The sequence below is a fragment of the Penicillium pulvis genome, assembly GCF_028828015.1.
Source record: "Penicillium pulvis strain IBT 33274 chromosome Unknown contig_7_segment1_segment0, whole genome shotgun sequence".
Taxonomy (NCBI): domain Eukaryota; kingdom Fungi; phylum Ascomycota; class Eurotiomycetes; order Eurotiales; family Aspergillaceae; genus Penicillium; species Penicillium pulvis.
In genome coordinates, this window is record NW_026643079.1 from 1,527,216 (window position 1) to 1,549,747 (window position 22,532).

The 22,532-nt window shown below is 50.3% G+C and overlaps 11 protein-coding genes across 11 annotated transcripts; 5 read left to right on the forward strand and 6 right to left on the reverse strand.

Annotated features, from left to right (window-relative positions):
* Nucleotides 1-519: 519 nt before the first annotated feature.
* On the forward strand, nt 520-1,396 carry grpE (mitochondrial nucleotide exchange factor MGE1; the record flags this gene model as incomplete). Its single annotated transcript, XM_057068059.1, has 3 exons — nt 520-789; nt 870-1,295; nt 1,364-1,396. The coding sequence occupies 3 exons, from the start codon at nt 520-522 to the stop codon at nt 1,394-1,396; spliced, it is 729 nt and encodes a 242-aa protein (XP_056918914.1).
* A 513-nt stretch (nt 1,397-1,909) lies between these two features.
* On the reverse strand, nt 1,910-3,466 carry N7503_008513 (phenylalanine--tRNA ligase; the record flags this gene model as incomplete). The annotated part of the gene is made up of 1 exon (XM_057068060.1): nt 1,910-3,466. The coding sequence occupies one exon, from the start codon at nt 3,464-3,466 to the stop codon at nt 1,910-1,912; it is 1,557 nt and encodes a 518-aa protein (XP_056918915.1).
* A 2,081-nt stretch (nt 3,467-5,547) lies between these two features.
* On the forward strand, nt 5,548-6,760 carry N7503_008514 (uncharacterized protein; the record flags this gene model as incomplete). Its single annotated transcript, XM_057068061.1, has 4 exons — nt 5,548-5,713; nt 5,766-5,770; nt 5,858-5,956; nt 6,056-6,760. The coding sequence occupies 4 exons, from the start codon at nt 5,548-5,550 to the stop codon at nt 6,758-6,760; spliced, it is 975 nt and encodes a 324-aa protein (XP_056918916.1).
* Nucleotides 6,761-7,305: 545 nt separating this feature from the next.
* Nucleotides 7,306-8,132, reverse strand: N7503_008515 (cytochrome c oxidase subunit VIb; the record flags this gene model as incomplete). The annotated part of the gene is made up of 5 exons (XM_057068062.1): nt 7,306-7,510; nt 7,578-7,641; nt 7,698-7,779; nt 7,839-7,869; nt 8,066-8,132. The coding sequence occupies 5 exons, from the start codon at nt 8,130-8,132 to the stop codon at nt 7,476-7,478; spliced, it is 279 nt and encodes a 92-aa protein (XP_056918917.1). The 3' UTR covers nt 7,306-7,475.
* A 288-nt stretch (nt 8,133-8,420) lies between these two features.
* On the forward strand, nt 8,421-9,083 carry N7503_008516 (uncharacterized protein; the record flags this gene model as incomplete). The annotated part of the gene is made up of 5 exons (XM_057068063.1): nt 8,421-8,480; nt 8,549-8,564; nt 8,669-8,731; nt 8,801-8,813; nt 8,984-9,083. 5 exons carry the CDS (start codon nt 8,421-8,423, stop codon nt 9,081-9,083), a joined length of 252 nt encoding a protein of 83 aa, XP_056918918.1.
* Nucleotides 9,084-9,324: 241 nt separating this feature from the next.
* Nucleotides 9,325-9,864, reverse strand: N7503_008517 (RNA-binding protein; the record flags this gene model as incomplete). Its single annotated transcript, XM_057068064.1, has 2 exons — nt 9,325-9,462; nt 9,544-9,864. The coding sequence occupies 2 exons, from the start codon at nt 9,862-9,864 to the stop codon at nt 9,325-9,327; spliced, it is 459 nt and encodes a 152-aa protein (XP_056918919.1).
* Nucleotides 9,865-10,156: 292 nt separating this feature from the next.
* Nucleotides 10,157-14,729, forward strand: sec31 (putative protein transport protein (SEC31)). The gene is made up of 5 exons (XM_057068065.1): nt 10,157-10,498; nt 10,559-10,675; nt 10,728-13,945; nt 13,995-14,290; nt 14,348-14,729. The coding sequence occupies exons 1-5, from the start codon at nt 10,290-10,292 to the stop codon at nt 14,426-14,428; spliced, it is 3,921 nt and encodes a 1,306-aa protein (XP_056918920.1). The 5' UTR covers nt 10,157-10,289; the 3' UTR covers nt 14,429-14,729.
* Nucleotides 14,730-14,863: 134 nt separating this feature from the next.
* N7503_008519 (peroxisomal membrane protein PEX14) lies at nt 14,864-16,147 on the reverse strand (the record flags this gene model as incomplete). Its single annotated transcript, XM_057068066.1, has 1 exon — nt 14,864-16,147. One exon carries the CDS (start codon nt 16,145-16,147, stop codon nt 14,864-14,866), a length of 1,284 nt encoding a protein of 427 aa, XP_056918921.1.
* Nucleotides 16,148-17,519: 1,372 nt separating this feature from the next.
* On the forward strand, nt 17,520-18,868 carry N7503_008520 (PAPA-1-like domain-containing protein; the record flags this gene model as incomplete). Its single annotated transcript, XM_057068067.1, has 3 exons — nt 17,520-18,297; nt 18,363-18,469; nt 18,534-18,868. 3 exons carry the CDS (start codon nt 17,520-17,522, stop codon nt 18,789-18,791), a joined length of 1,143 nt encoding a protein of 380 aa, XP_056918922.1. The 3' UTR covers nt 18,792-18,868.
* A 925-nt stretch (nt 18,869-19,793) lies between these two features.
* Nucleotides 19,794-21,299, reverse strand: N7503_008521 (RelA/SpoT domain-containing protein; the record flags this gene model as incomplete). Its single annotated transcript, XM_057068068.1, has 1 exon — nt 19,794-21,299. One exon carries the CDS (start codon nt 21,297-21,299, stop codon nt 19,794-19,796), a length of 1,506 nt encoding a protein of 501 aa, XP_056918923.1.
* A 760-nt stretch (nt 21,300-22,059) lies between these two features.
* Nucleotides 22,060-22,382, reverse strand: N7503_008522 (uncharacterized protein; the record flags this gene model as incomplete). Its single annotated transcript, XM_057068069.1, has 2 exons — nt 22,274-22,382; nt 22,060-22,208 (listed from the first exon to the last, which is right to left on the reverse strand). The coding sequence occupies exons 1-2, from the start codon at nt 22,377-22,379 to the stop codon at nt 22,060-22,062; spliced, it is 255 nt and encodes an 84-aa protein (XP_056918924.1). The 5' UTR covers nt 22,380-22,382.
* Nucleotides 22,383-22,532: the final 150 nt, after the last annotated feature.

Consider the following 22,532-nt stretch of genomic DNA (forward strand, 5'->3'; position numbering starts at 1 on the left):
CGCAGGGCAGATGTTACTCCACGGAATTGCAATAAATACACGCCTTTGCATGCCTCCAGCAACTTCCGAGGATTGGATATGATAGATAGCTGAAGAGCTATTGCAGGATAGTACAGATCGGTGTGCCATGTCTAACGATAGGAGATCTGCTACCAATCCTCAGATTTTTGGCGCAATAGTCCGGGTTAAAATATATACCTGAGGCTGAGTACCCTGTTTTCTTCCCCGTTGAATGACTCTAATCAAAATTAATAAAATCAAAGGATAGGAATTCAAACACTGTGAGCTTGAACAATAATGTAATCTGGTCAAGTTGTATATTTGCCAGAGGTTATATTCCATGAGCATCCAAGTATATCCATCGTCTTAAACCCAATCAGGAAGGAACTCGTCGGCCCAGCATTTTAATTTTCCCGCGGTCAGGTGATGATGGATCCAATTTTCCCCGATGATCGCAGTATCCGAACACCTTCTTGTCCATAACCTTGCATAATACTCAATTGCAATTCTACCTTCATAATGTTCCAACGGACTCTCCTCAGACAGGCCCAGGCCGCCCGGTCTATTCTGGCCTCCTCTTCCTCCACATCTGCCGCGCCGTTGGCTCTCCGCCGGACATCACAGTTCCAAACACGTCTGCCCGCTGCCGTGCGGCCATTCGCTCCCCAGCCCTTCGCCCGCTCCTACTCTACCGAAAATAAGGAGGCCGAAGCTACCGAGAATGCAGAGGCCGAGGACCCCGTCAAGAAGCAGCTTGAGGCTAAGGAGAAGGAGGTTGTTGAATTGAAGGTATTTACTTCCATCCACCAACTTAGCTTTCCCCATTTCATCTATGCGCTGTTCAGTCGCTAATATGTTTCATGCTTTAGGATAAATACTTGCGCTCCGTCGCCGACTTCCGCAACCTCCAGGAGCGCACTAAGCGCGATATGGACGGTGCCCGCAACTTCGCTATTCAGCGCTTTGCTAAGGATCTCCTCGACAGCATTGATAACCTTGACCGCGCGCTGCTGGCCGTGCCCGCGGAGAAGCTCAACGCTGCCCCTACTGAGGAGAACAAGGCTCTGCTCGACCTCGTCACTGGTCTGAAGATGACCGAGAACATCCTCATGAACACCCTCCAGAAGCACGGTCTCGAGCGCTTCGACCCCGGCGAGCAGGTCGAGGGCAAGGCCCAGAAATTCGACCCCAACCTGCACGAGGCTACTTTCATGGCCCCGTCCAAGGATCTCGAGGACGGTGACGTTATGTACACTCAGAGCAAGGGCTTCCGCCTGAACGGACGGGTTCTTCGGGTAGGTTTTCTTTCCCGTATCGCATCGAGCTGCAACACATATGCTAACTGCTTTTCGTTTCTTTTTAGGCTGCCAAGGTTGGTGTCGTTAAGAACGCCTAAATTCTCACTCCTCCATAATCTTCCTTATTTCTTCCTCTTTCCTTCTATCTGTACCATATATCATACGTCATGATCACGATGGGGATTGGCATTTGGATTCTGCTGGCTGTTGGGTCCGGAAAACGTTTCTTCCTTATATCTGCTTGTCGCTTGGATCTGTATGATACACACTTTGTTGCATGTGACTGGAGGCGTCTGGATTGTCTCGTGTTGGGGTGGTTTGTCCCTTGTTTTCGCACAAACTGTGTTTGATAACTCTCTCCTCATTTCTTGTATAATACACTACCATCCATGGATATTTAGAGGCGTAAAATTGCCTCGGATCGATCTCAATTGGCTCAAGCTCTTGGCGATACTTGTATGCATAGCAAATACCCAGAAGATTGCATGGAAATTGACATTGAAAAGAGCATTTCTGCAAGAAAGTGTTTGAAGGTGAGTTATGTTGTACATTGTTACACATCGTGCAAAGAGGTATATAGAATAATATAGTACAGATTGATCGGCCTCTGATCACCTCAACTCCACGCCATGGTCACCAACCAGCTTAGCCCGAACCTTGTCATGCATCTCATTGGCCTCCTCGTTCGTCAATGTCCGCTCCAGGCTGCGGTAGTTAATGCGATAGCACATGCTCTTGCGCCCAGTTTTGGGGTGCGTGAACTCATCAATGCAGGTAACATCCTCAACAAGATCACCGCCAATACCACGAACGATCTCCATTACATCGTTCTCATGGAAAGGAACTCCTCCGCCAGCAGCACTGCTCCCACCAGTAATAGCGGCAGGAGGCAACCAGAAAGCAACATCCTTGTAGCAAGCTGGGTGCTTAGAGAACGGCTCAAAACGAGTGATTGTTCCAGCCTTGAACTGAGAGAGGAACCGCTCATCCCGAGACCAGAAGAGACGGATATCAGGAATGTTGAACAGGAGCATAGCGATACGCTCAATGCCCAATCCAAACGCCCAGCCAATCCTATTAGGAACATCAGAGTTGATCAAAAGATCCTGCTTGATGACACCACATCCAAGGATCTCAAGCCACTCGCCCTGCCAGAACACCTCCATCTCCCACGAAGGACTAGTAAAGGGGAAGTAAGCTTCAACCCAGCGCACCTTCAGCGGCTCCGCGGGAGCACCACCAGAGCTAGCAGCAGCAGCCTTACTACCTTCCGTGAAGACCTTGATAACCATCCGTTCCAAAGACCGCTTAAGATGCGCCGCGATAGCCTCAACCTCCTCTTCACTGTGATGCTCCGCCTGCAACGGATTCCGCTGAGCATGTATAGTAGGATTTGGATCCTCGACAACAACATCATGACGCGGAATTAATTCCACGTCAGCCCTGATCTTCGCAGCTGTTTCCGCCGAGTGAGCCAGGGGATCACTGTCCGGCCGCTTCCATAGCATCGCGCCCTCCATCTGATGGAAAACAGGGTAATGACTACGATCAATCGCATCACGACGGTAAACATCCGCAATGACAGTGTATCCCACCTCCTCAGGACGTGTCTGCTCATTTCGGTTGAGCTGCTGGAAATAAGCCTGTTGATGGGCGCTCGTATGTGTGCGCAACACCGTCTTGTCGTTGATATAGTATGTATCGGTGCGACTGCGGCCCGGGTGATCCGGCGGGAAACCCAGAACATCGAAATTTTGTCTTGTTGATACGACGGGGCTCTTCTCAAAGTGGTTGCCGAATACTGGCGCGGGGAATTGGCTTTCAATCAGCTTGCGAGTGATTGCTAGAGGGTGGTTCTCGTCGAGGTAGAGACGGCGGCCGACATGGGAGAGAATCTGATCTGGGGTGTTGGTCCATGCATCGGCCGGGTAGGTTGTGCCTTCGATTGTCTGGTTGGACTTTTTTGTTTGCAGTGTCTGGGCAGATGCCTGGGTAGTGGCTTTGTTGTCGGTTGCTCGGAGAGCTGTCGTGGAGCTCCAGTCTCTCTTGATAGCTGGTATGGTTTCGAGCGGGGAGATACGAGGAATTGGAATTCGTGGGCGCGTTGCGGCGATGGACCAGCGGCCGCTGCTGGTGCGCAGGGCTCGTCCTGTGGCATACAATCGCATTGCTGGGCTTGGTTGGCTATTGCTGCGTCGAGTTGTATGGGCCGTTGGAATCTCAAAAACATTCCCGGGCCGGGGAAATGAGTCGCCGAAGTATCACCATCTCCGCTGTGGGCCTTATTCCGTGCTATATATTCTGCCAGATCTATCTAATGTTCCTTTCAGCCTTTTTGGTTTCATACAATGCTTATTGGGTATCTTAATCCTTTTGCTGCTATCAAATAGTGTTTTAAAAAAATATATTAGAATTGAACCCTATGCCCCGGGAGTAATGTTGCACCTGCCAGAAACATATATTTGCTTAAGATCAAGGATCAAGTTTTGGGCAAGCACCAAGCTACGAACAGCCCCTGTTGGTATGTCCCGATCGGAAAAGGTTCTGGGATGATACCGATACGACAAATGTATCTATTGATGATATGCTTCATTTAATTTCCCCAAGATTGCAAGACCAGACAATTTTGGACAGTTCTCCTGAGGATTTCCTTTGTGTCAGGCCCGCTACTGGAAGGCTATATTTAGCAGGTAATCTTTTGAACGAGATTAAAAGTTGTGACTTTCAAGGCTCCAGTAATCAGGAACTAGCAGGGCAGGAAAGGACCAGGGCTTAAAAGAACATGGTCGAAATGGCGCCCTGGGGGATTCAATTAGTATAGTAGCCTTGGAAGCTAATAATAGCGCCTGACAATATCGAATGAAGTGAAGTATGACCCTTCGATGACCGAGACAGCACGCCTCGGCTGGCTGACATATCCGTACTTTTCAATTCCCTTCATCTAGCCAGCTGCCTATAATCATTAAGAAGCCTTTATAACCGAGGTGCATAGAAGCCAAAGAAAGATATTGGGAATACCCGTAATTCGCCACGACTCGTATGACGGATTTGGCATCTGTTTCCGAAGGCCGCCTGAAAGGTAGTTTTTTAGAGACTCCCAAATCTGTGAAAGACAGATATAACATTTTTGTCCAAGTTGATGTGTGGCTTGGCAATTAACAAGAATGGAGACGAATGTGTTCAACACTCCACACCGGTAATGTATTTTTAACGAGCATGACTTGTATCGAATATAGGGCACCATCGACCATGCGGAATCTCAACTGAATACTGTTGTTGCCAAAACCCATATGACCAGAGAGTCTTTAGTGCTTAATGCCCTTTCAGAAAGCCGCACTTGGTATGTCAGGTTGCTTCTTTTACTTTTTCCAAGCCATGGATTGATTAAGCTGCTTTGAATTTTATACTTAGCTGAGACTAGCGCATATGCAATTCGGAGCTTCAGGGCTTCTGTAACGCTCTCTCTTTATCACCTGGCTTCTTAGATGTTGATTTTTCGATTCTCATTTCTTAGTTCTATACATTTGGTCTTTATCTAAATCGTTTACCACTGGCTACATGGCATCTCTATACATACACGTGCAATAGGCCACATGATCTGCGACCAGTCCATTTCAAGAAAAGCCCAGAGAGCACACCGCAAGTGGGTTAGTCAAACCCAAGCTCACTCATTACCCAATTCTAATCTAGTTCTCCACCTCCGAAAATCGCATGGAGGGGTGAAACTTTGAGAACCCCTCGTCCCTCGGTAATCCGATTATCGATCCTTGCACCCGCGGAACACCCGCAATTCCACCGAATATGCCCGTGTAAAGGCTACATGCCATCTGAGCTACCTTTAGCCGATAAGCATAATTACAACTTTCATAGAATGCCGATAGATTCTCGGGAACTACTTTTTACCTCCGATGCCTGTTCATGCTTAATTTGACTGGCGTATGTTCCTTACAGGAAGGCGGTTCACCGGGGTAGAAACAAAACCGAGCCTCTGATTGGTGTAGATCTCCAGAATCTTCAAGGCACCAACGCTGATTGGTCACGATACGCCGTGGCTAGCCATGGATTCGGCGACCTGATTTGCGTCCGTCGGTATTTGCGATCCAAAATTACGTCAAAAAGGTCACGGTCAAAAAATGGCGATTTTCTCACAAAATTAATGAGAGAGCTCCCTTTTTGAAACCACACTCTCCCCTCCTTATATTCATAACCCCCCCCTCGCTTCCCTACACGGGAGTCTTGTTTCCTAAGAATGAAACAGGATATGGCAGACAGCAACTTATTACAGGCTCCGGCTCACTCACGGGTGGCGCCTGTGTCGACGCCGCTGTCCAAATCGCAGAAAGTCCACTACCCTTTCTGGTTCGGAGGGTCGGCTTCATGTTTTGCGGCTGCCGTGACACACCCCTTAGATCTGGGTAAGTGACATGATAATCCTGGCCTATTCGTTTCGTACTAACCCTTCTTTAGTCAAGGTATTTCAGCTCTCTTAAAGTTCAGGCCCAGACCCTGAATCGCCACCCCCGGAGTCTCGCTGATCGTGGAATTTCGTCGCATTCTAGGTTCGGTTACAAACACGTGCGCCAGATGCTCCAAAGTCTATGCTGGGAACCTTTGGACATATCGTTAGACATAATGGCGTGACAGGCTTATACAGTGGTGTATGTCCAATTCCGTGCCTTGCCTTGAAATCGGATAAATCGGTTACCTCAAGTTGAGAAGACGCAAAAGCTGACCATATATCAATTGGGAATATATAGCTCTCCGCTGCTCTTCTGCGCCAGATCACCTATTCCACCACCCGCTTCGGTATTTACGAAGAACTCAAGAACCGCCTTACAAAGCCTGACCCAACTTCCTCTACACCACCTGCGCCGCCTGGCCTCCTTACCCTACTTGGAATCTCCACCGTGTCGGGCTTCATCGGTGGTTTCGCCGGTAATCCCGCAGACGTGATGAACGTGCGCATGCAGTCCGACGCCGCCCTGCCAATTGAGCAGCGCCGGAACTACCGCAATGCCTTCCACGGATTGATTCAAATGACCAAACAAGAAGGCTTCGGTTCCCTCTTCCGCGGCGTCTGGCCAAATTCCACTCGCGCCGTGCTCATGACCGCCTCACAGCTCGCCTCTTACGACACCTTCAAGAAAATGTGCATTGAGAAGGCCGGTATGAAGGATAATTTGGGCACCCACTTCACGGCCTCGTTCATGGCTGGATTCGTCGCAACCACTGTCTGCAGTCCGGTGGACGTGATCAAGACTCGCATTATGACTGCGTCGCCGGCTGAGAGCCGCGGCCACAGCATTGCTGGTCTGCTGCGCGATATCTGTCGCAAAGAGGGTCTTGCTTGGACTTTCCGTGGTTGGGTGCCTAGCTTTATCCGTCTGGGTCCTCATACTATTGCTACATTCGTTTTCCTGGAGGAGCACAAGAAGCTCTACAGGAAAATGAAGGGCATCTAAAAGTTGGATTTAGAATGCGTTCTATAGAGGTTTGTGATTTTTTGATTTCTTTTCCATTTTCCTTTTCTTCCCTGGGGAGTCTTACTTCCTGATCTTCACCGCGTCCCGCATATACGCCATTTCGTTTTTGTTTTCTTTTCCTTATGACTATACCGGGCGGGACCAACTCGCCCATTCGAGCGATTTCGCTTGTACATATCTTGCATTCTGATGGAATGCTTCTTTCTTACTGCTGAAGACCATGGCTCGAAGCCGTGGCCTGTTGATTTTGGGGCTCGCATTTCCTGTGTACAGGGTGTGTTGCATGCTGTTTTTCTTTGGAGATTGAAAGCCATAGACTTAGAACCAGAATTCCATCTAGACCATTTTCCGCAAGGAATCATCCAAATTCACTATCAATTTTCTGAAGTAGCAAGTAAGTTCTCCAGAGGGTTTCAAGCTAGGCTACTTAACGGTCCGGACGGAGAACTTGAAAAGAAGACTCGAGATAGCCTAGAAAGGCAATATCGATGTTTACGTCGGCACAGCAACTAATCAAATAAAAATTCTCTTTGCGGAACAGCGATTTATAGACAACCCTTCTCGGATAGCCAGAAGGTTTACATCAGGAAGAAAGGAAATGTATCCCCGCATGACCAGGTAGAGTACATTGATAGTTGTCGATACACAAAAAATTCAAAGCCCAAGTAACCAACACAAAGCAGCTGTCGGTCATTTACCGGTCAAGGTGGGCGGGGAAGTTGCCAGCCTCTGTTAAGGGTTTCGGGTGGTTAGTATGTGTAAAACAAAAATTTCCAGGGGTGGGTTGAAGACGTACCACGCTGACCGTCCCAACGGTCGGTCCAGGCCTTGGGGCACAGAGCACGGAAGGCGTGGTAGAACTGGTATTGATGTTAGAAATTGTTATACTCGTAAATAGCGTAGAGGGCGAAAGTACCTGACGGCAGGGACGGAAGTCCTCGCCCTTGGCGTTGACACACTTGTAGTAGTCGACATAGTTCTGCCAGCAGTGCTTGGTCCTAAAGGTGAAAATTAGACAGGATTCCACGGCGGATATTCATATTGATAGGTGACGTACTGGTTCATCTGGGGGAAACGAGCATCGTAACCTGTTGTCGCATCGGAAAATGTCAATCATATGATCCCCCGGCCGATCGGAGACACCCATTGCGAAGCATCCCGGGAACGGATTCCGACGCAAGAAAATCGATGATATACGTACCAGCTGCATATATGTTAGCCATTGACTCCATTTTTGGACGATTGAGCTCCCCGTTATCGCGGGAGAGGGGGTTTAGAACTTACCAGTCACGAACTTGAAGGGCTTGGTCTCTTGAGGCTCCTCGGGATCGAACTCAGGAATGGCACCCATTTTGGCGATTTGTAGCTTCGAGCGAAGATCGCGGGGATATGAAAGGTGAATTGGGAGTGAGGAGAGGAGAGCGAGGGTGGGAGAGGGCAAAGGACGAGTGGACGTTGGGTGATCGAAGCTGTGAAGTGCCGGGTATGACCGCGGGCGGTCAAGCGAGAGCCACTGAGAGTCTCGCTTTTCCCAAAACACCCGAGCCACTCAGAACGACGCTCTTGGAAAGCTCGACTCCGACCTCATCTTCTCCCACTTCTCATCGTCACTACGCCACCACTCCCCACCACTTACACCATGTACCCATCTCAGGTTCTGCGTATGCAGCCCTCGCGGGCTTTCTTCAACCCGGCGCCCGTAAGTTGAACTCTCCTATCTCGGGATCATACGATCGGGTTTCGGCTAGTACTAACTCCTGTCTGCAGAAGGAGGCTCACAGCGGTATGCTGCACCACCACGACCCCATGGAGTCACAAGACAATGATTCGTGTCGAATTATGGAGGGCTCCTAAGAAGGACTTGTTGTACTGATCGGGTTTTACTAGCCCACACTATCTCCCAGCGCCTCCGCATGATCAAGAAGTGTCCCCCAGAGTTGATCCCTCTCGGTACGTTATTGCCAATCTATGAATCTACAGAGCTGAGGACCAATGTGCTAACCATTATTTGCCATTCAGGTATCGTCCTTGGGTATGTCTCTGTCTTACATTATCTGCCCTGATTTGCCCGGTCTATCCCGCGAAGCCTACCTATCCTCTCATGATCTCTTTCGCTTTTCCTTCACATTTCCCTCGCCTGCAGGCGGCCTTTCGCTATCGTCACATCTTTTTCTGCTCCCTTGACTAACCGGATGAATGCAGTGTTGCCCTTGGCGCCGCCTTCTACGCCAGCACCAAGAAGCTCATGACCGACAAGACTCTGCGTCTCTACCGCAACAGCCCCGAGAGCCGCGAGCACTAAATGTACCATCCTATTTTTGAGCTCCGCGAATGCGATCCCAATTTTCTTTAAATTCTCGTCGCTTGTATTGTTTGCAACAATTTGAAGCCCAGAAAAATTAGTGGAGAGAAAATCAAGACGTGCTCGGATCCGGAGCATGTGTACATAGTCCGGCTTCGCGGTGAAATTTGGTGTGTTTTCCGGCAATAGTAATGTCGTTCTTGGTTCATAATCGTTATGGCCATTATCAAGGTTGCGCATATCATTCGGGCTTTGGTCCCGCGACGTCGAGTTGTTCCAATCCTTGCATCGGGTCTTGGGGCCGGTCGCCTGCCTCTCGGGCTTCTTCGGCTGCTTGTCTGTCTTCTTCACTGACTGCGTATTTGGCCAGATATCCCTCCTGTAAAACCACTGTCAGTTAGTATCAATGCGACGGATCCGACTCCAACATTTCTCCCTGATATTGTAGAACCCCACGTACCTGTTCCCAAATAGCGGTTTTACTGCCTAGGCCCTCGTTGGCATCCTTCTGTGGCTTTGCTGCAGCGACCTTGATTGTGCGTCCGTAGAGCTCACTGCCGTCCATATTGTCGATTGCCTCCTTGGCATCTTGCGGGAGTTCGAATTCCACATATCCGAAGCCTCGGTGAACGTCATCCGTGTTCGGTTGGTCTGGCTTTGGGAGAGAGATGTCGACAACCTCGCCAAAGGGCACGAATGCCTCTGCCAGAGTATGAGCTGTGACGGCCTGGTCGAGGCCACCGACATAAATGGTGCTCTTGAGCCGGGTGGTTTCACTCATGATGTCGAGATTTTCTGGGCTTGGCCAAAGTCGAGTAAATATGTCGAAGTGCTCAAATGCAGGAATGCACAGCTAGTGAGCTTGCAGCTTGTTGAATTGGCGTTAAAGTGCTTTGTCTAGGGGACGAGTCTGGTTAAGTCCTGGGGTCGCAATGGAAAGAGCAACTGATATCACGTGCGGCCACCTCGGGGGTGTTTTGGCGAGTGACCGATTGAGTTTAGCGCGTGTTCCCCGGTCCCTCCAAAGAGTCCAGGAGGCCACTTGGTATTGACTAGTATAGCATCGCACCCCCCGTTGTCCTATTTTATGTACAGGGGTGGGATTTGGATTTGCTGATATTCGTTGAATGACTGCTTACGATCTTGTTCTTTTTTCCAAAATTTAATTACCTCCTTCCCCCCCACCAACATCCATCTACCGTCATCATGGTCCGTCTAAGGGAAATCCCAAGGACGGCCACCTTTGCCTGGTCTCCTGGTGCTGCATCTCCATTGATTGCCACCGGAACCCGGGCAGGTGCTGTTGATGTCGATTTCTCCAACAAGACTTGCCTCGAGCTTTGGGATCTTGGTTTGGACCGCGAGGACGCTAGCGAGGAGCTACAACCGCTGGCTAAGATCGATACCGATGCTGGGTATGACAGCCTTTTAAAGCTCAAGAAGGATTTGAATTGCTGACGGGAATGCTTGTATAGTTTCTACGACCTAGCATGGACCGAGTATGACGATACCAAGCGCGGTGTCATTGCGGGTGGTCTTGAGAACGGTGCATTGGATTTGTGGAGCGCCGATAAGCTGCTTGCTGGATCGAGGTGGGTGATATCTGTATATGAATGTTTGGATGTTTTAGCTGACAGCTTCCAGCGATTCTTTGATTTCCCGAACCACAAAACACTCTGGTGCCATCAAGGCCCTTCAATTCAACCCTAAGCACTCGAACCTCCTAGCCACCGGTGGCGCGAAAGGAGAGCTCTTCCTTTCTGATCTGAACAATGTCGATAATCCCATCCGATTGGGCAACAATGCCGCCCGTACAGACGATATTGAGTGCTTGGACTGGAACAAGAAGGTGGCTCACATTCTTGTTACTGGTAGCAGTGCCGGTTTCGTGACCGTTTGGGATGTCAAGACGAAGAAGGAGAGCTTAACCCTCAACAACATGGGACGCAAGCCTGTCAGCGCCGTTGCTTGGGACCCGGAGAAGCCTACTAAGCTTATTACTTCGACACCCCTCGAGTCAGACCCGATGATCTATGTCTGGGATCTGCGTAACTCGCATGCTCCCGAGCGGACTCTGAAGGGCCACGAACTTGGAGTGCTTTCACTTTCTTGGTGTGCTCACGATCCGGATCTCCTCCTCTCATCCGGCGCGGATAATCGCAACATCTGCTGGAACCCGCAAACCGGCGTCGCCTACGGCGAATTCCCCGTTGTCACCAACTGGACTTTCCAGACCCGCTGGAACCCCCACAACCCCAACTTCTTCGCTACTGCGTCCTTCGACGGCAAGATCTCGGTCCAGACTCTTCAGAACACCCGTACCGATATGTCACAGGCCATTGATGACCAGAACAAGGCGCTGGACGGAGAGGACTTCTTTGCCAAGGCCCAGACTCAACCTCAGGTCTCCAAGTTCTCCCTCCCCAAGCCTCCTCGCTGGCTTGAGCGCCCCTGTGGTGCTTCCTTTGGCTTTGGTGGCCGCGTCGTCTCCATCGGTGTCTCTGAGAGCGGCTCGCGAGCTTCCAAGATCAAGATTACTCCCTTCGAGGTCGACGAGAGCGTTGGCAATGCTACAGAAACCTTCGAGGCTGCCTTGAAAGAAGGTGATCTTCGGAGCCTTTGCGAGACACGTATCGCAGGTGCTTCGACTGAGGAGGAGAAAGCTGACTGGACAGTTATTGAAGCTCTGCTCTCCGAGAACCCTAGAAAGGGTTTGGTCGAGTACCTGGGCTTCCAAGATCAATCCGCCGACGAAGCCGCCGATAGCTTGTCCAAGCTTGGTTTGGACAAGAAGGACGATGAGGAGACCAACGGTACCGCCGAGAAGCCCAAGGCTGGAGTGAAGAAACACAAGCGTCTTCAATCCATGTTCGATGGTACCGCCGATACTGATAACTTCCTGTCGGAACTTGCCGCATCAAAGGGTGCCCAAACAAACAACCCATTCCACATCTTCAGTGGCTCAGAAAGTGAAGCAGAGCAGAAGATCACTCGAGCTTTGCTTCTCGGAGAGTTCGAGAAGGCCCTTGATATTGCCCTCCAAGAGGACCGCATGTCGGATGCCTTCATGATTGCTATCTGTGGTGGTCAAAAGTGCATCGCAAAGGCCCAGGAGTACTACTTCACCAAGCAGACTGGTGGACCCAACTACATGCGTCTTCTTGCTTCTATTGTGGGCAAGAACCTCTGGGACGTTGTGTACAATGCTGACCTTTCCAACTGGAAGGAGGTTATGGCTGCGCTATGCACTTTCGCTGACCAGAAGGAATTCCCCGACCTTTGTGATGCTCTCGGAGATCGTCTTGAGGAGCTGGTTAAAAGTAGTGACGATAAGAGTGCTCGTAAGGATGCCTCATTCTGTTACCTTGCTGGTTCCAAGCTCGAAAAGGTTGTCGCTATTTGGGTCGAGGAGTTGCGGGAGAATGAGCAGAAGGGCATTGAGAGTGATGCCGAAAACTCCAGTTTCTCCATCCACGTCCGCGCTTTGCAGGGTCTGATTGAAAAGGTCACCATTTTCCGACAGGTTACCAACTTCCAGGATACGGAGCGAACCAAGGAATCTGGTTGGCGTCTTGGCAACTTGTACGAGAAGTACATCGAGTATGCGGACGTTGTCGCTACACATGGTCGTCTCCAAATTGCTCAAAAGTACCTTGACCTTGTTCCCGAGAAGCACCCTGAAGCCGAAGTGGCTCGTAACCGCATCAGACTCGCCACGAGACAGGTCCCACAAAAGGCACAGGCTGCTGCCACTACAGCACGCGGCGGCTTCAAGCCTCTGCCCCAGCAGCCGAATGTCTACTCGCCACAGCAAAATTTCACCCCTGCAGCCCCTGCAGCTGCTGTGCCGCAGAACCCTTATGCTCCCACTCAATCGCCTGTCAGCAACCCCTATGCTCCTCCAGCATCCACGGCGGCATTCGGAGCGCAGCAGCAGGCGCCGCAGCAGCCTCCGGTGAACCCCTACGCTCCCCCGGCCGCCGCGCCTGCCAACCCATATGCTTCGCTCTCTGGCGGCAGTGGCTACAACCCTGCTGGGTACCAGCCAGCTCAGAGTGTAAAGCCGGCATCTTACGCTCCGCCATCCCAATTTGGCGCACAGCCTGCGGTCACCGGCGTGCCCCCTCCACCACGCGCGACTAACCAGTCACCCAACACTGTCACCACCTACACAACTGCTACCGGACTCCCTGCATGGAATGATCTTCCAGAAGGCTTCGCCAAACCTGCGGCAGTGTCGCGTCGTGGTACCCCCGCTGCTGCCCCTGCTGCCATCAGCTCCCCGTTCCCCAACCAGTCCCCTCCTCTCGCTCAGGGCCCTCCGCCGGTGCCTGGCCAGCGTGCGCCATCTGTTCCTCCCCCACCCAAGGCTGGTACTCTTCCGCCACGTGTGTCGTCGCCCCTGACCAACGTTGCTCCTGGCCCCTCTCCGCCACCGCCCGTCAATCCCTACGCTGCTCTCCCCACCTCCCCGCCTGTAGGCCACATGGCTCCTCCGTCTGGGTCCATTCCCCGAGGACCCTCGCCTTACAATGCTCCGCCAAGCATGCCCCCACCGACAAACCGGTACGCCCCAAGCCCGGCTGCTCAGGCTGCAAGCCCTCAATTGCAGACCCGTGGCCCGATGCCTCCTCAGGCTGGTGCCTCGCCATATGCCCCGGCAGCAGCCCAGGCCCCGCCGCCTAACCCATACGCTTCCGTGCCGCCGCCAAACCAATATGGATCTGCCCCGCCGCCGCCAGCTGCTGCTGTTCCTCCTCCACCTCGCGCTGCGGTTCCTCCTCCGCCCCAAGGTTCTCGTCCTGGTACGGCCCAGTCTCAGGCAGCTACTCCCCCTCCGGCTCCTGCGGCACTCAAATACCGTAAGTAAAAACGCCCCTTGCATGTTAGACTGTCATTAACACATCCTAGCTGCGGGAGACCGTTCTCACATTCCTCCCAACGCCTTGCCCATCTACGAGATCCTCAACCCAAAAATTCAGTTCCTTGAGCCTCGTGCCCCGGAGAAGTTCAAGAAGCAGACCCAAAGGTCTGCGAACTGTTTGAACGAGATCTTCGATCGCCTGAACAACGAGACTTTCAAGCCCGAAACTGTGCAGAAGCTCGTTGGCTTGGCGCAAGCGGTCGAGGCACGCAGATACGACGTTGCTACCAAGGCCCACCAAGATCTCCTGCTCAACAACAGCGATGAGTTTAGCTCCTTGCAGGTAAGCAATCATCCATGAATCCAGTGCGTCTTCTTTAAACTAACGAATTTACTCCAGATTGGTGTCAAGTATCTGATCCAGATGTGCTCGGCTACCTGGCGACCTGAGGAGGCTCCCTCCCAGTCGCAGATTCTCTAAGGCATGATAATATGTACTCCTGGCCAAATATAGGCAGGCTAGGATCCTTGATATAGAGCGTTTGGACTCCTTATGTTATTTTCTCTTTGTTCATTTATTATTGATGCGTATCTTTTTTCTTTGCTTCCTCTGCTCCTTGCGGGTCTAGTCTGATAAATCACCCGTTTTGTGAGATAAAAATTTCCTACGGTTTCTATGCTATGTGTTGATGACTAGGTTGGGATAGATAGGTTTCATGCCTGGAATAGATTATTGGCAAATAGGGCTAGGGAACCATGAGACTCAAGTGTGCCTAGGCAAGAACCTCGCTTTTTAAGTGTATGTATAGGATATCGGAAAGTCCAAGTTCACTCCCATGTATATTTACACTTAAGCCATACAGTATAATATGAACATATCGCTGTTCTGAGAAATGAATGTGTAAGAGAAAAAGCATCACCGCGCACCAGCAGCATACCCTCCAAGTCTACCACCCCGACTAGCAGGGAAGTTTCTTGCACTCAACAGCGCACCCTTAACGCCGCGAATATCAGCTTTGAAGCTTGCGATAGCCTCATCCTCCGCCTTCCGCACACCAGACGAGCTTCCATCCGTCCCAGAGTTATTATTCCCATACAGACCAAACGAACCCCCAGCAGCGGTATAAGTAGGAGCCGCATAGATCAAGCCATCAAGATAATGATGCAAATCACTCATCTTCGAACGCAAATTATCGTCCAACGTGGTCGACTCTTTCTCAAGGCCTTCAACCTCCTTCAACTGCGACTGAATGGATTCCAACCGGCTCATATGGCTCGAAACCGCGATGGAGGGCGCATCGGCGGGCTTCTCTTCGCCTTCTTTTGTAGCTGAGAGCGAAGTAGATGACGACACATCTGGTGTAGTCTGGGTCCCCATGTCTCGGTGAAATAGCTCCGTGGGATCGGATGTGACACTGTCAGAATCCTCGGTGTCTTCCTCGTCGGAGTTGTCCTTACGGGCTTTGAGATGGGGTGGAATGACGGATACTGTTTTTTCGAGCTTCTCATTCAGCTTTTGCAGGTTCTCTTGGGCTGTTTCTGCTAGCTCTTGGCGCGCGCTTGTAAGGGTTGCTAGCATTGGTTTCACGATATACTCGCTTGCACCGTATATGGTTGCGCCGAGACCGGCGGCGCCGTATAAAGTGTATAGAACGCTTTGCATTGTTACCAGAGGAGGGGGCTTGGTGGGCTCGAACAGGAACTCGGGGTAGGTGATTATTGGGGGCTCATCGCGCTTTGCTGGTGTGGTGGTGGCGGTGGATGTGCGCTGTTGAGACATGGTGGTAGATGGCGATGGGGATTGGGATGAAGATTGTGCTGTGACAGGGGATGAAGGTGTCACTTCAGTTTCGCTGGAAGCAGAGGAGGTCTGAGGCGTTTCCTGTGCGTTGTCAACGGTGCTCGCGTTGCTGCTGGTCGCCTCTTGGTTTCGGGAAACGCCGAGGAGTTGTTGGATTTCGTCGGGGTTGAGCCCTTTGGATTCGAGAAAGGCTACTTTGCGATCTGTGGAGGAATCCCGGATTGACTCGTCCTCCAGGAATCGGGATGCTTGGTTGATGAGGTCTTCGCGTGAGGTGGGTGCGGGCGCATCGTCGGAGCTCGGCGATGGGGAGGGTGACTGGGATGGAGATTGATCGGCTGGCGAGGCGGCCTGTCGCTGCCAAGCTGGGATTGATGGAGGCTTTGTTGAGTCCGACATTGTTTCTAGGGTGGCTCTGACAGTGTGGGTATCAATTAGGTGGAGAGAGGAGGTTGGAGCAGGACTTCCCCGGACTCGCCATGTGAGCTCGACCTCGGCTGTTTCGCTCGGTTGCGGCCGATCTACTGACTTCGCCGTGGACGTGATCACACTACTTCGTCGTAGTTTCACTTCAATTTAGACATTGCACCAACTTTTTTTGTCCTTTAAATACTTCTTATTTATGTCCCTGATTCTTAATGTCGATTTCTACGGATTTCTACTGCTAAACCATTCTGGCTCCCCGCTCTTATCTACATCGGGGAGTTTACTCCGTGCAATAGTATAGGCCACCTCAGCAAGACTATGAAGACACTTTGAAGAGTTTATGCGACTGGATACTAGGTACTATATATCATCGTGTCAGTCGTCTCAGTTATCAGATATAACCAGCTCCAGTTCGTCTCGGGAATGGACCAAACGAAAACGGTCCTTCTCGCTCCGATAAACTTGCATCACTTGAAGCGCACATAAAAGGGCCAGTATATTTAATCATCTTTAATCCATGGATGAGAATATAGATCCTTGCAGCTGAAATAAGGCTGGATAGTATACATAATCTTATGAGACATAAGTGATAAAATGGGTATATACTATATAGTACTTTACTTGCAGTCTGATCCTTAGAAGATACTATGGAGATATGCACTACAGACCTAGGGCATACTTTTTGCTTCATTGCACTGAAGATTACTGCGATCTGTTCTGTGATAATCATCATTCTTACCTAAAATTTCAGAGAGAGAAGTCTAGAGCGATAGAGTATATAAGGACCCACTATGGAGAATGAGCCTCACCGCCCACAAAACGGGAGAATCGCTATGAGAGTGACTTCATTCGTTCATCCGAAGTCTGCGACAGGAGGTAATTTGGAAAACTTTGGGGAAAAAGTACCTGTAAGTGACTCCCCTGGTCCTAGTCTCTTGTCCTCCTTTGCCATGCAGTTCGGACCCCAAACATCTCCCTCCCTAATGGCCGAATCCCGGGGAACACGGCTGGCGTGCACTCCAAATCCCCTGCAACCTGCGCTTTGTCCGCACTGGTTGCGAATGGCCGGCCCTACGTGGCGTCAAAGACATGCTCGATCTGTGCCTTCCCGGTTTCATTCAGCTTTCTGACTCCTATCCGGGGGCGATTGTCGTCTGACACCGGCTTCACTATCTTCCTTCCCCTCCCCAGATGATTACCTTGTACTGCCACACACCTTGTCCCCGTGAAAACAATACCACCCCGCTTTCTCCTCGGGGATTTAATTTGCTTTCCCTATTTCAATCATCTTGACACGCGTTTCAATCCCATTGCAAACCGCTACCATTCCCACATCACCGCCAACATGGCACCTCTTCGCCGCTCCGGTCGATCGCGACGAGCTCAGGATGACCTGTCAGACCCCGATGCTAACATCGGCACCAGATCCACAAGACAAACTCGCGCTACTGCTGCTCGAGCATCAGTTTCTGTATCTCCATCCCCATCAAGCTCATCCGGAGATCGACGTAGATCTCTCCGTCTCACATTAAAAATGCCCGCTGGGAAACTGCGAGAGGCTACTGGAGGCCGCTCTGGCCGGCGGTCCGTCAATGTCTTTCAAGAAAACCCCATTGTATCTGGCCCACGAGCTAGCCGCAACAAAAAGAAGCTTGTGGAAATCGCTACATCAGACGAGGAAATTGAAGACCAAGAAGAAGACGAGGTCGACGATGAAGACGCTCTCGGCGAGGATGATGAAGACGCCGACGCCGACGGCGATCTTGATATGGACGATGCTCCTCCACAACCGCCTTTAAGGCGGAGCGCTAAGCAGGCCACAACTATTCGGGGCAAGGCTACTAAGAGCGTGGAAGAAAAAGAAATGGAAATGGAAGAGGATGAAGAGGAGGAGGAAGAGGAGGATGATGAAAATGTTTCTGACACGGATTCTGATGCCGAGGGCGAGCCCGATGATCAGGATGAAAGTGCCGTTCCCGACATCAATGTTGATGATCTAGACGAGGAAGACGAGGAGGACGAATTGGATGACGACATGGACAGTGATGCGCTTGCCATGGAGGGCAAACAGACCAAACGGCAGCGTGGAAATTTGGGGAATGATTTCCTTCAACTTCCAATGGGTAAGTAAATGGCACTGGCTATCTTTTATTCGGCTTCTAGAAGGCCTGAGCTCACGCGTGAACAGAACCCCAAGTCAAGAAGCATCTAACGGCCGAGGAGCGTGCTATGCGACGAGCTGAAATGGCTCGACGCAGGAAGAATCTGAGTGAGAAGCGCAACGAGGAAGAAAAGGTAAGAGAAACAACCGACTTGAAAGCTCGATGTATTCAACGAATGGTACTCTAACTTTCTCCAGATGGATACAATCAACCGTCTGCTCCGCAAGCAACCTCCCAAGCGCCGTGGCCGAGCAGCCGCCGAGGGTGCCGAATCCACGCCAGCCGATGGTGAGGCCCCAGAGGCCGAAAAGGCAGACCCCATCATGGTTCGATGGATCAGCAATGCCGATGGCTGTAAAATTGGCGTACCAGAGGAATGGCTTGGTACATCAGCTGGCCGACTGTTCGGAGCGCCCGTTGCCAATGGAAACGGGAAGCTGGTGGAGGAAGTATAGCTGTGCATTACGAGCTTTTCATGAAATGGGGCGTATGGGGTATCTATTCGGGACCAAGCAATTGGGCTTGATCAGGGTCGTTTGATGAAGCCAGATACTTTGGCTTCATCGGTATCAAGGCATGGCGTTGCGATTTTGTTATCTAGGCCAAAGGACACATCCTGGTAATATGGACAGCGTTGTACTTCTTCAAAATATCCAGGTGTTTCTATGATTTCTAAACGTTTATACACAGAATCAACAAAAAAACCTCTCACGCTATTACCCATAACGCTAGGTGCATAGTCCGCTATGGATTAAGGTGGAGCACGTCCATAGTCCGACTATAGTCGCATATAATGACACAGCTCGGTTTGGAAAAGATAACTTAAATCAGACTGGCAGCTTATCTTAAAAAAGGCAAAAAAAGAATTCGTTTCACAATTAATTGAACGCCTTATGCACCGTTGAATAAGATGTGATGTGACATGTCCGCAGAATGCGTCAACCACGTATTTTAACCCCGCAACGAAGTTTCGACACACCCAATACAGTGTTATCATGGCTCCTCCCACGGGCAGAACAGAGCATTCCTTGACAGATGCTCCCCGGCCAACATCAAATTCACATATTGTTTGTGCTGTGCTTGTACACTTCTTCCTAAAGGATCTTCCCGCCTCTTACGACACACCGGGACATAATCATGCACGAGTGATTCCTCGAAATGAGCACGGAGGCCCTTATACAAGGGAATCGTAATAATTCGCCCGTGGAAGATGTCACCACAAATGTGAAGGATATTCTACACAAAAGGAGGCATGAAAGACGTCGAGAAATACTAGGGATCTTTAGAAGATGGCTACCCATGAATGCTAGAGGGGTGAGATATATAAGCCGTTTGATATGTACCATAGCATAGTCTAGACTGGGTCCTCTCCAGCGCCCCCTACGAAATCTGAGGTTGAGCTTAGGGTTCTCATCAACAGCTAGCCCATGAGTGCTGCTAGTGCCCAAGGTTGATTGTCATATCGGAGCAGTCAGTGCCACGATGAGTAGCTCAAGGGCACTCACAAGCTCTTTGTTTTCCATTGACATGTAATTAACCATGCCCTGTCTGGAAATTGTAAAAGCTAATTTGATTGGTCGCTCACAGCGCCTCTCGAACCAACTCCAAAGCGCATTCATATTCCCAACTTTATCTTCACTCAGCAGATATCCTTCAACATCTTCCATGTACTTCTGTCGGGTGGTTCTAGCAAGCCAAGAAAGGTCTTTTTGAAAAATTGATCTGTCTTCACAACTCATGAATAGCCGACGCCAGCCTCTAGTCGGGAAAAACAGCCCATCCATCCAGATATTAGTGCTCATAATCACATGGATCTTGTCCAGGTGTTCCCGTTGACAAGTATGAATTAGGAGCTCTGGCATATTAGTATTGCTTTTCTTCAAGAGCTCACAATCCATAATATAGAGGACCAGGTCCAGCCTGATCGCGCCGTATTCATTTGCGATTGCCGAGTATTCAACCTCTGATGTATTTCCAATCGTATCTTGCAGGAATTTGTGGAGACACTCGCCATTGTTCGGGTGTTGACAGTTCAAATATTTCGATAAAGCACCCGAAGACGCTCTATTGCTGTTGCCGACCCGTTCTCCAGCACGATATTCGATCCATGATCGTAGTCCTCCACACCCCACCTCAGAAGTAGTGAATGGCGGTCTTGGCTGCACTGTTTCAAGTACCATGTTGTCTTCCACGCAAGGGTAATTGTCTTCTAAGACGTCCACCAGACGACGAGCTGCCTTGAGACCAATTATCTGGACATCGCTCGGTTTTCGATTTGGCTTGTATTGTGAATCGTGATCACTTTCCGCCCATCGAGCGAGCAGAGTAGATTGGACTTGTATTTCAATCAGTTCTCTTCCTGGTGTATCATCCTCGTGTCCGGGGAGGTTGCTACTTTCCAAGTAGACAAGGTAATGATCAGCTCGATAACCCAGTGCATTGTCATGACACCTCTCCTCTACATGATTGTTCGAGTCTGCTTTGCCATCAAAGATCTTGTGAATGGCATTCTTGACCGTCCCCCGGTCTGCCCAATGTTCAATGATGATTCGAACACCAGCAAAATCGATTATGTCGTCTTTGATCTCTTGGTTTGTCCTGTATGGATGTGCTCGCTTTGGCTCGCGCTGCTCGAGTTTCTTCCGTAGGCTTTCGCGCTCTTTGCCTCGACTAGAAACGGAGTGCACTACGCCTTCCTGTAGAAGAGCTTGCTGGCATAGATCTGCAACTGTTGCAGCAAGTTTGGTATAATGATTCACATCATATTGTTTCACGAATCTTGTGATTGCAGATTCTTCGATTGGGGTATCTGTCAATGGGTTGTTTGATGGAGTCGAGGCCGCTGCTGACCGAATTTTAATGAACGGTCTGAATGGTGATGACTGCACCCGGTGAACAAGATATATGGTATGAATGTTTAGCACACAGAAAAGGAAGATAGATACTCGAAGTAGGAAAGCCATGGACACGAGGGAGAAGAATATTCATGGCGTACGTGCATGTGGCAATGTGTAGGAGCTGAGACCAGGGATGTGACCAAGGTCGGTGAAGAATATGCATGAATATGGAGCAGGTATGCACGAGACAAGTATCTGGAATGCAGCCACAATGCGTAGATCTTCTATTTGTCATGAGGGCGCGATTAGAGGGAATATTGCTTTTCATTATACTCTTGAAGGTAGCTGATTTGTGAGCCCCCCTCATAAGACGGCAGCTTGAATAAGAATGCCGTGCCTACCAAAAGTAGTACAGTGAGGGCAAGCTAAATATTTGAAGGCGGAAATGAGATCGTGGGGTAGTGGGGCTACAGGGGTTAGGAGGAGGCTTGAAAAAATGCCTGATCATCTAGATACACGCTGCATGAAACCTATATACACGCACTTGGTCACATGATCAACTAAGGTACCATGTGTAGTTCACTGGTTGATCCTCGATGCCTGTGATATGAGAGCTCACCCAGCAGAGGTGAGCCATATGCCAAGCCAGACCGTGTCGGAAGGATTTATTGCACAGCTGTATGTGATCCATATGGCAGGTGGCGGGCCACGTTAAGGTATTTGAGATTCCTGAAATACCCAGTAGCTGTAGAGAAGCCAGAGTCAGGCGTCTAGACAGTGCCGTCGTTGCTGAATGCGCACCTCTGCTCCAATCACAACCAGTAATTATGCTTCAAATGCATTTGAATGTCCCATTTCTCCAATTGTGACGTTAAGTGATTCCTTTCTACTTGCTCGACTCGGGCTCCGGAACGACGGGGTTGGGAGTTTCGGTATCCTTCTGGGTAGCAGATGAATTGGGAGAAGAACCGGGCACTTGACCATGGGCTTTTTGAACTGCAAGCTCTTGCAAGGCCGGCTGGAAGGTGTAGTAGCCTGGAAGAAATCTGGTGTTAGCATGCCGGAGAAGCAATTTTGGTTGCATGTAGAAATCGAGCTACCTGTAAAGACACCAACTCCGATGGTGAGAGCAGCGGTAATGAAGTTACGACTCATTTTGGCGGAGGAGCTAAATTTCAGCAGCAATTGAGGGAAAGTAAGGCACATGAGAGTGATCGGAGTTGGAGGTAGGAGAATGCGGGTCTATCCGTTATCGAGCTGATTAGCGGCGCGTCGCCAAATTGGATCTGCTTATCGACGCGTTCCTGCAATAAAATCACCTTGCCGACCGCTACCTTTATTATTGTGGAAATACGACTC

Coding starts and splice junctions, on each gene's coding strand:
- sec31 (XM_057068065.1), top strand. CDS start 10,290: ATGGTCCGTCTAAGGGAAATCCCAAGGACGGCCACCTTTGCCTGGTCT. Junction 10,499..10,558: donor AAGATCGATACCGATGCTGG/GTATGACAGCCT, acceptor ATGCTTGTATAG/TTTCTACGACCTAGCATGGA. Junction 10,676..10,727: donor AAGCTGCTTGCTGGATCGAG/GTGGGTGATATC, acceptor GACAGCTTCCAG/CGATTCTTTGATTTCCCGAA.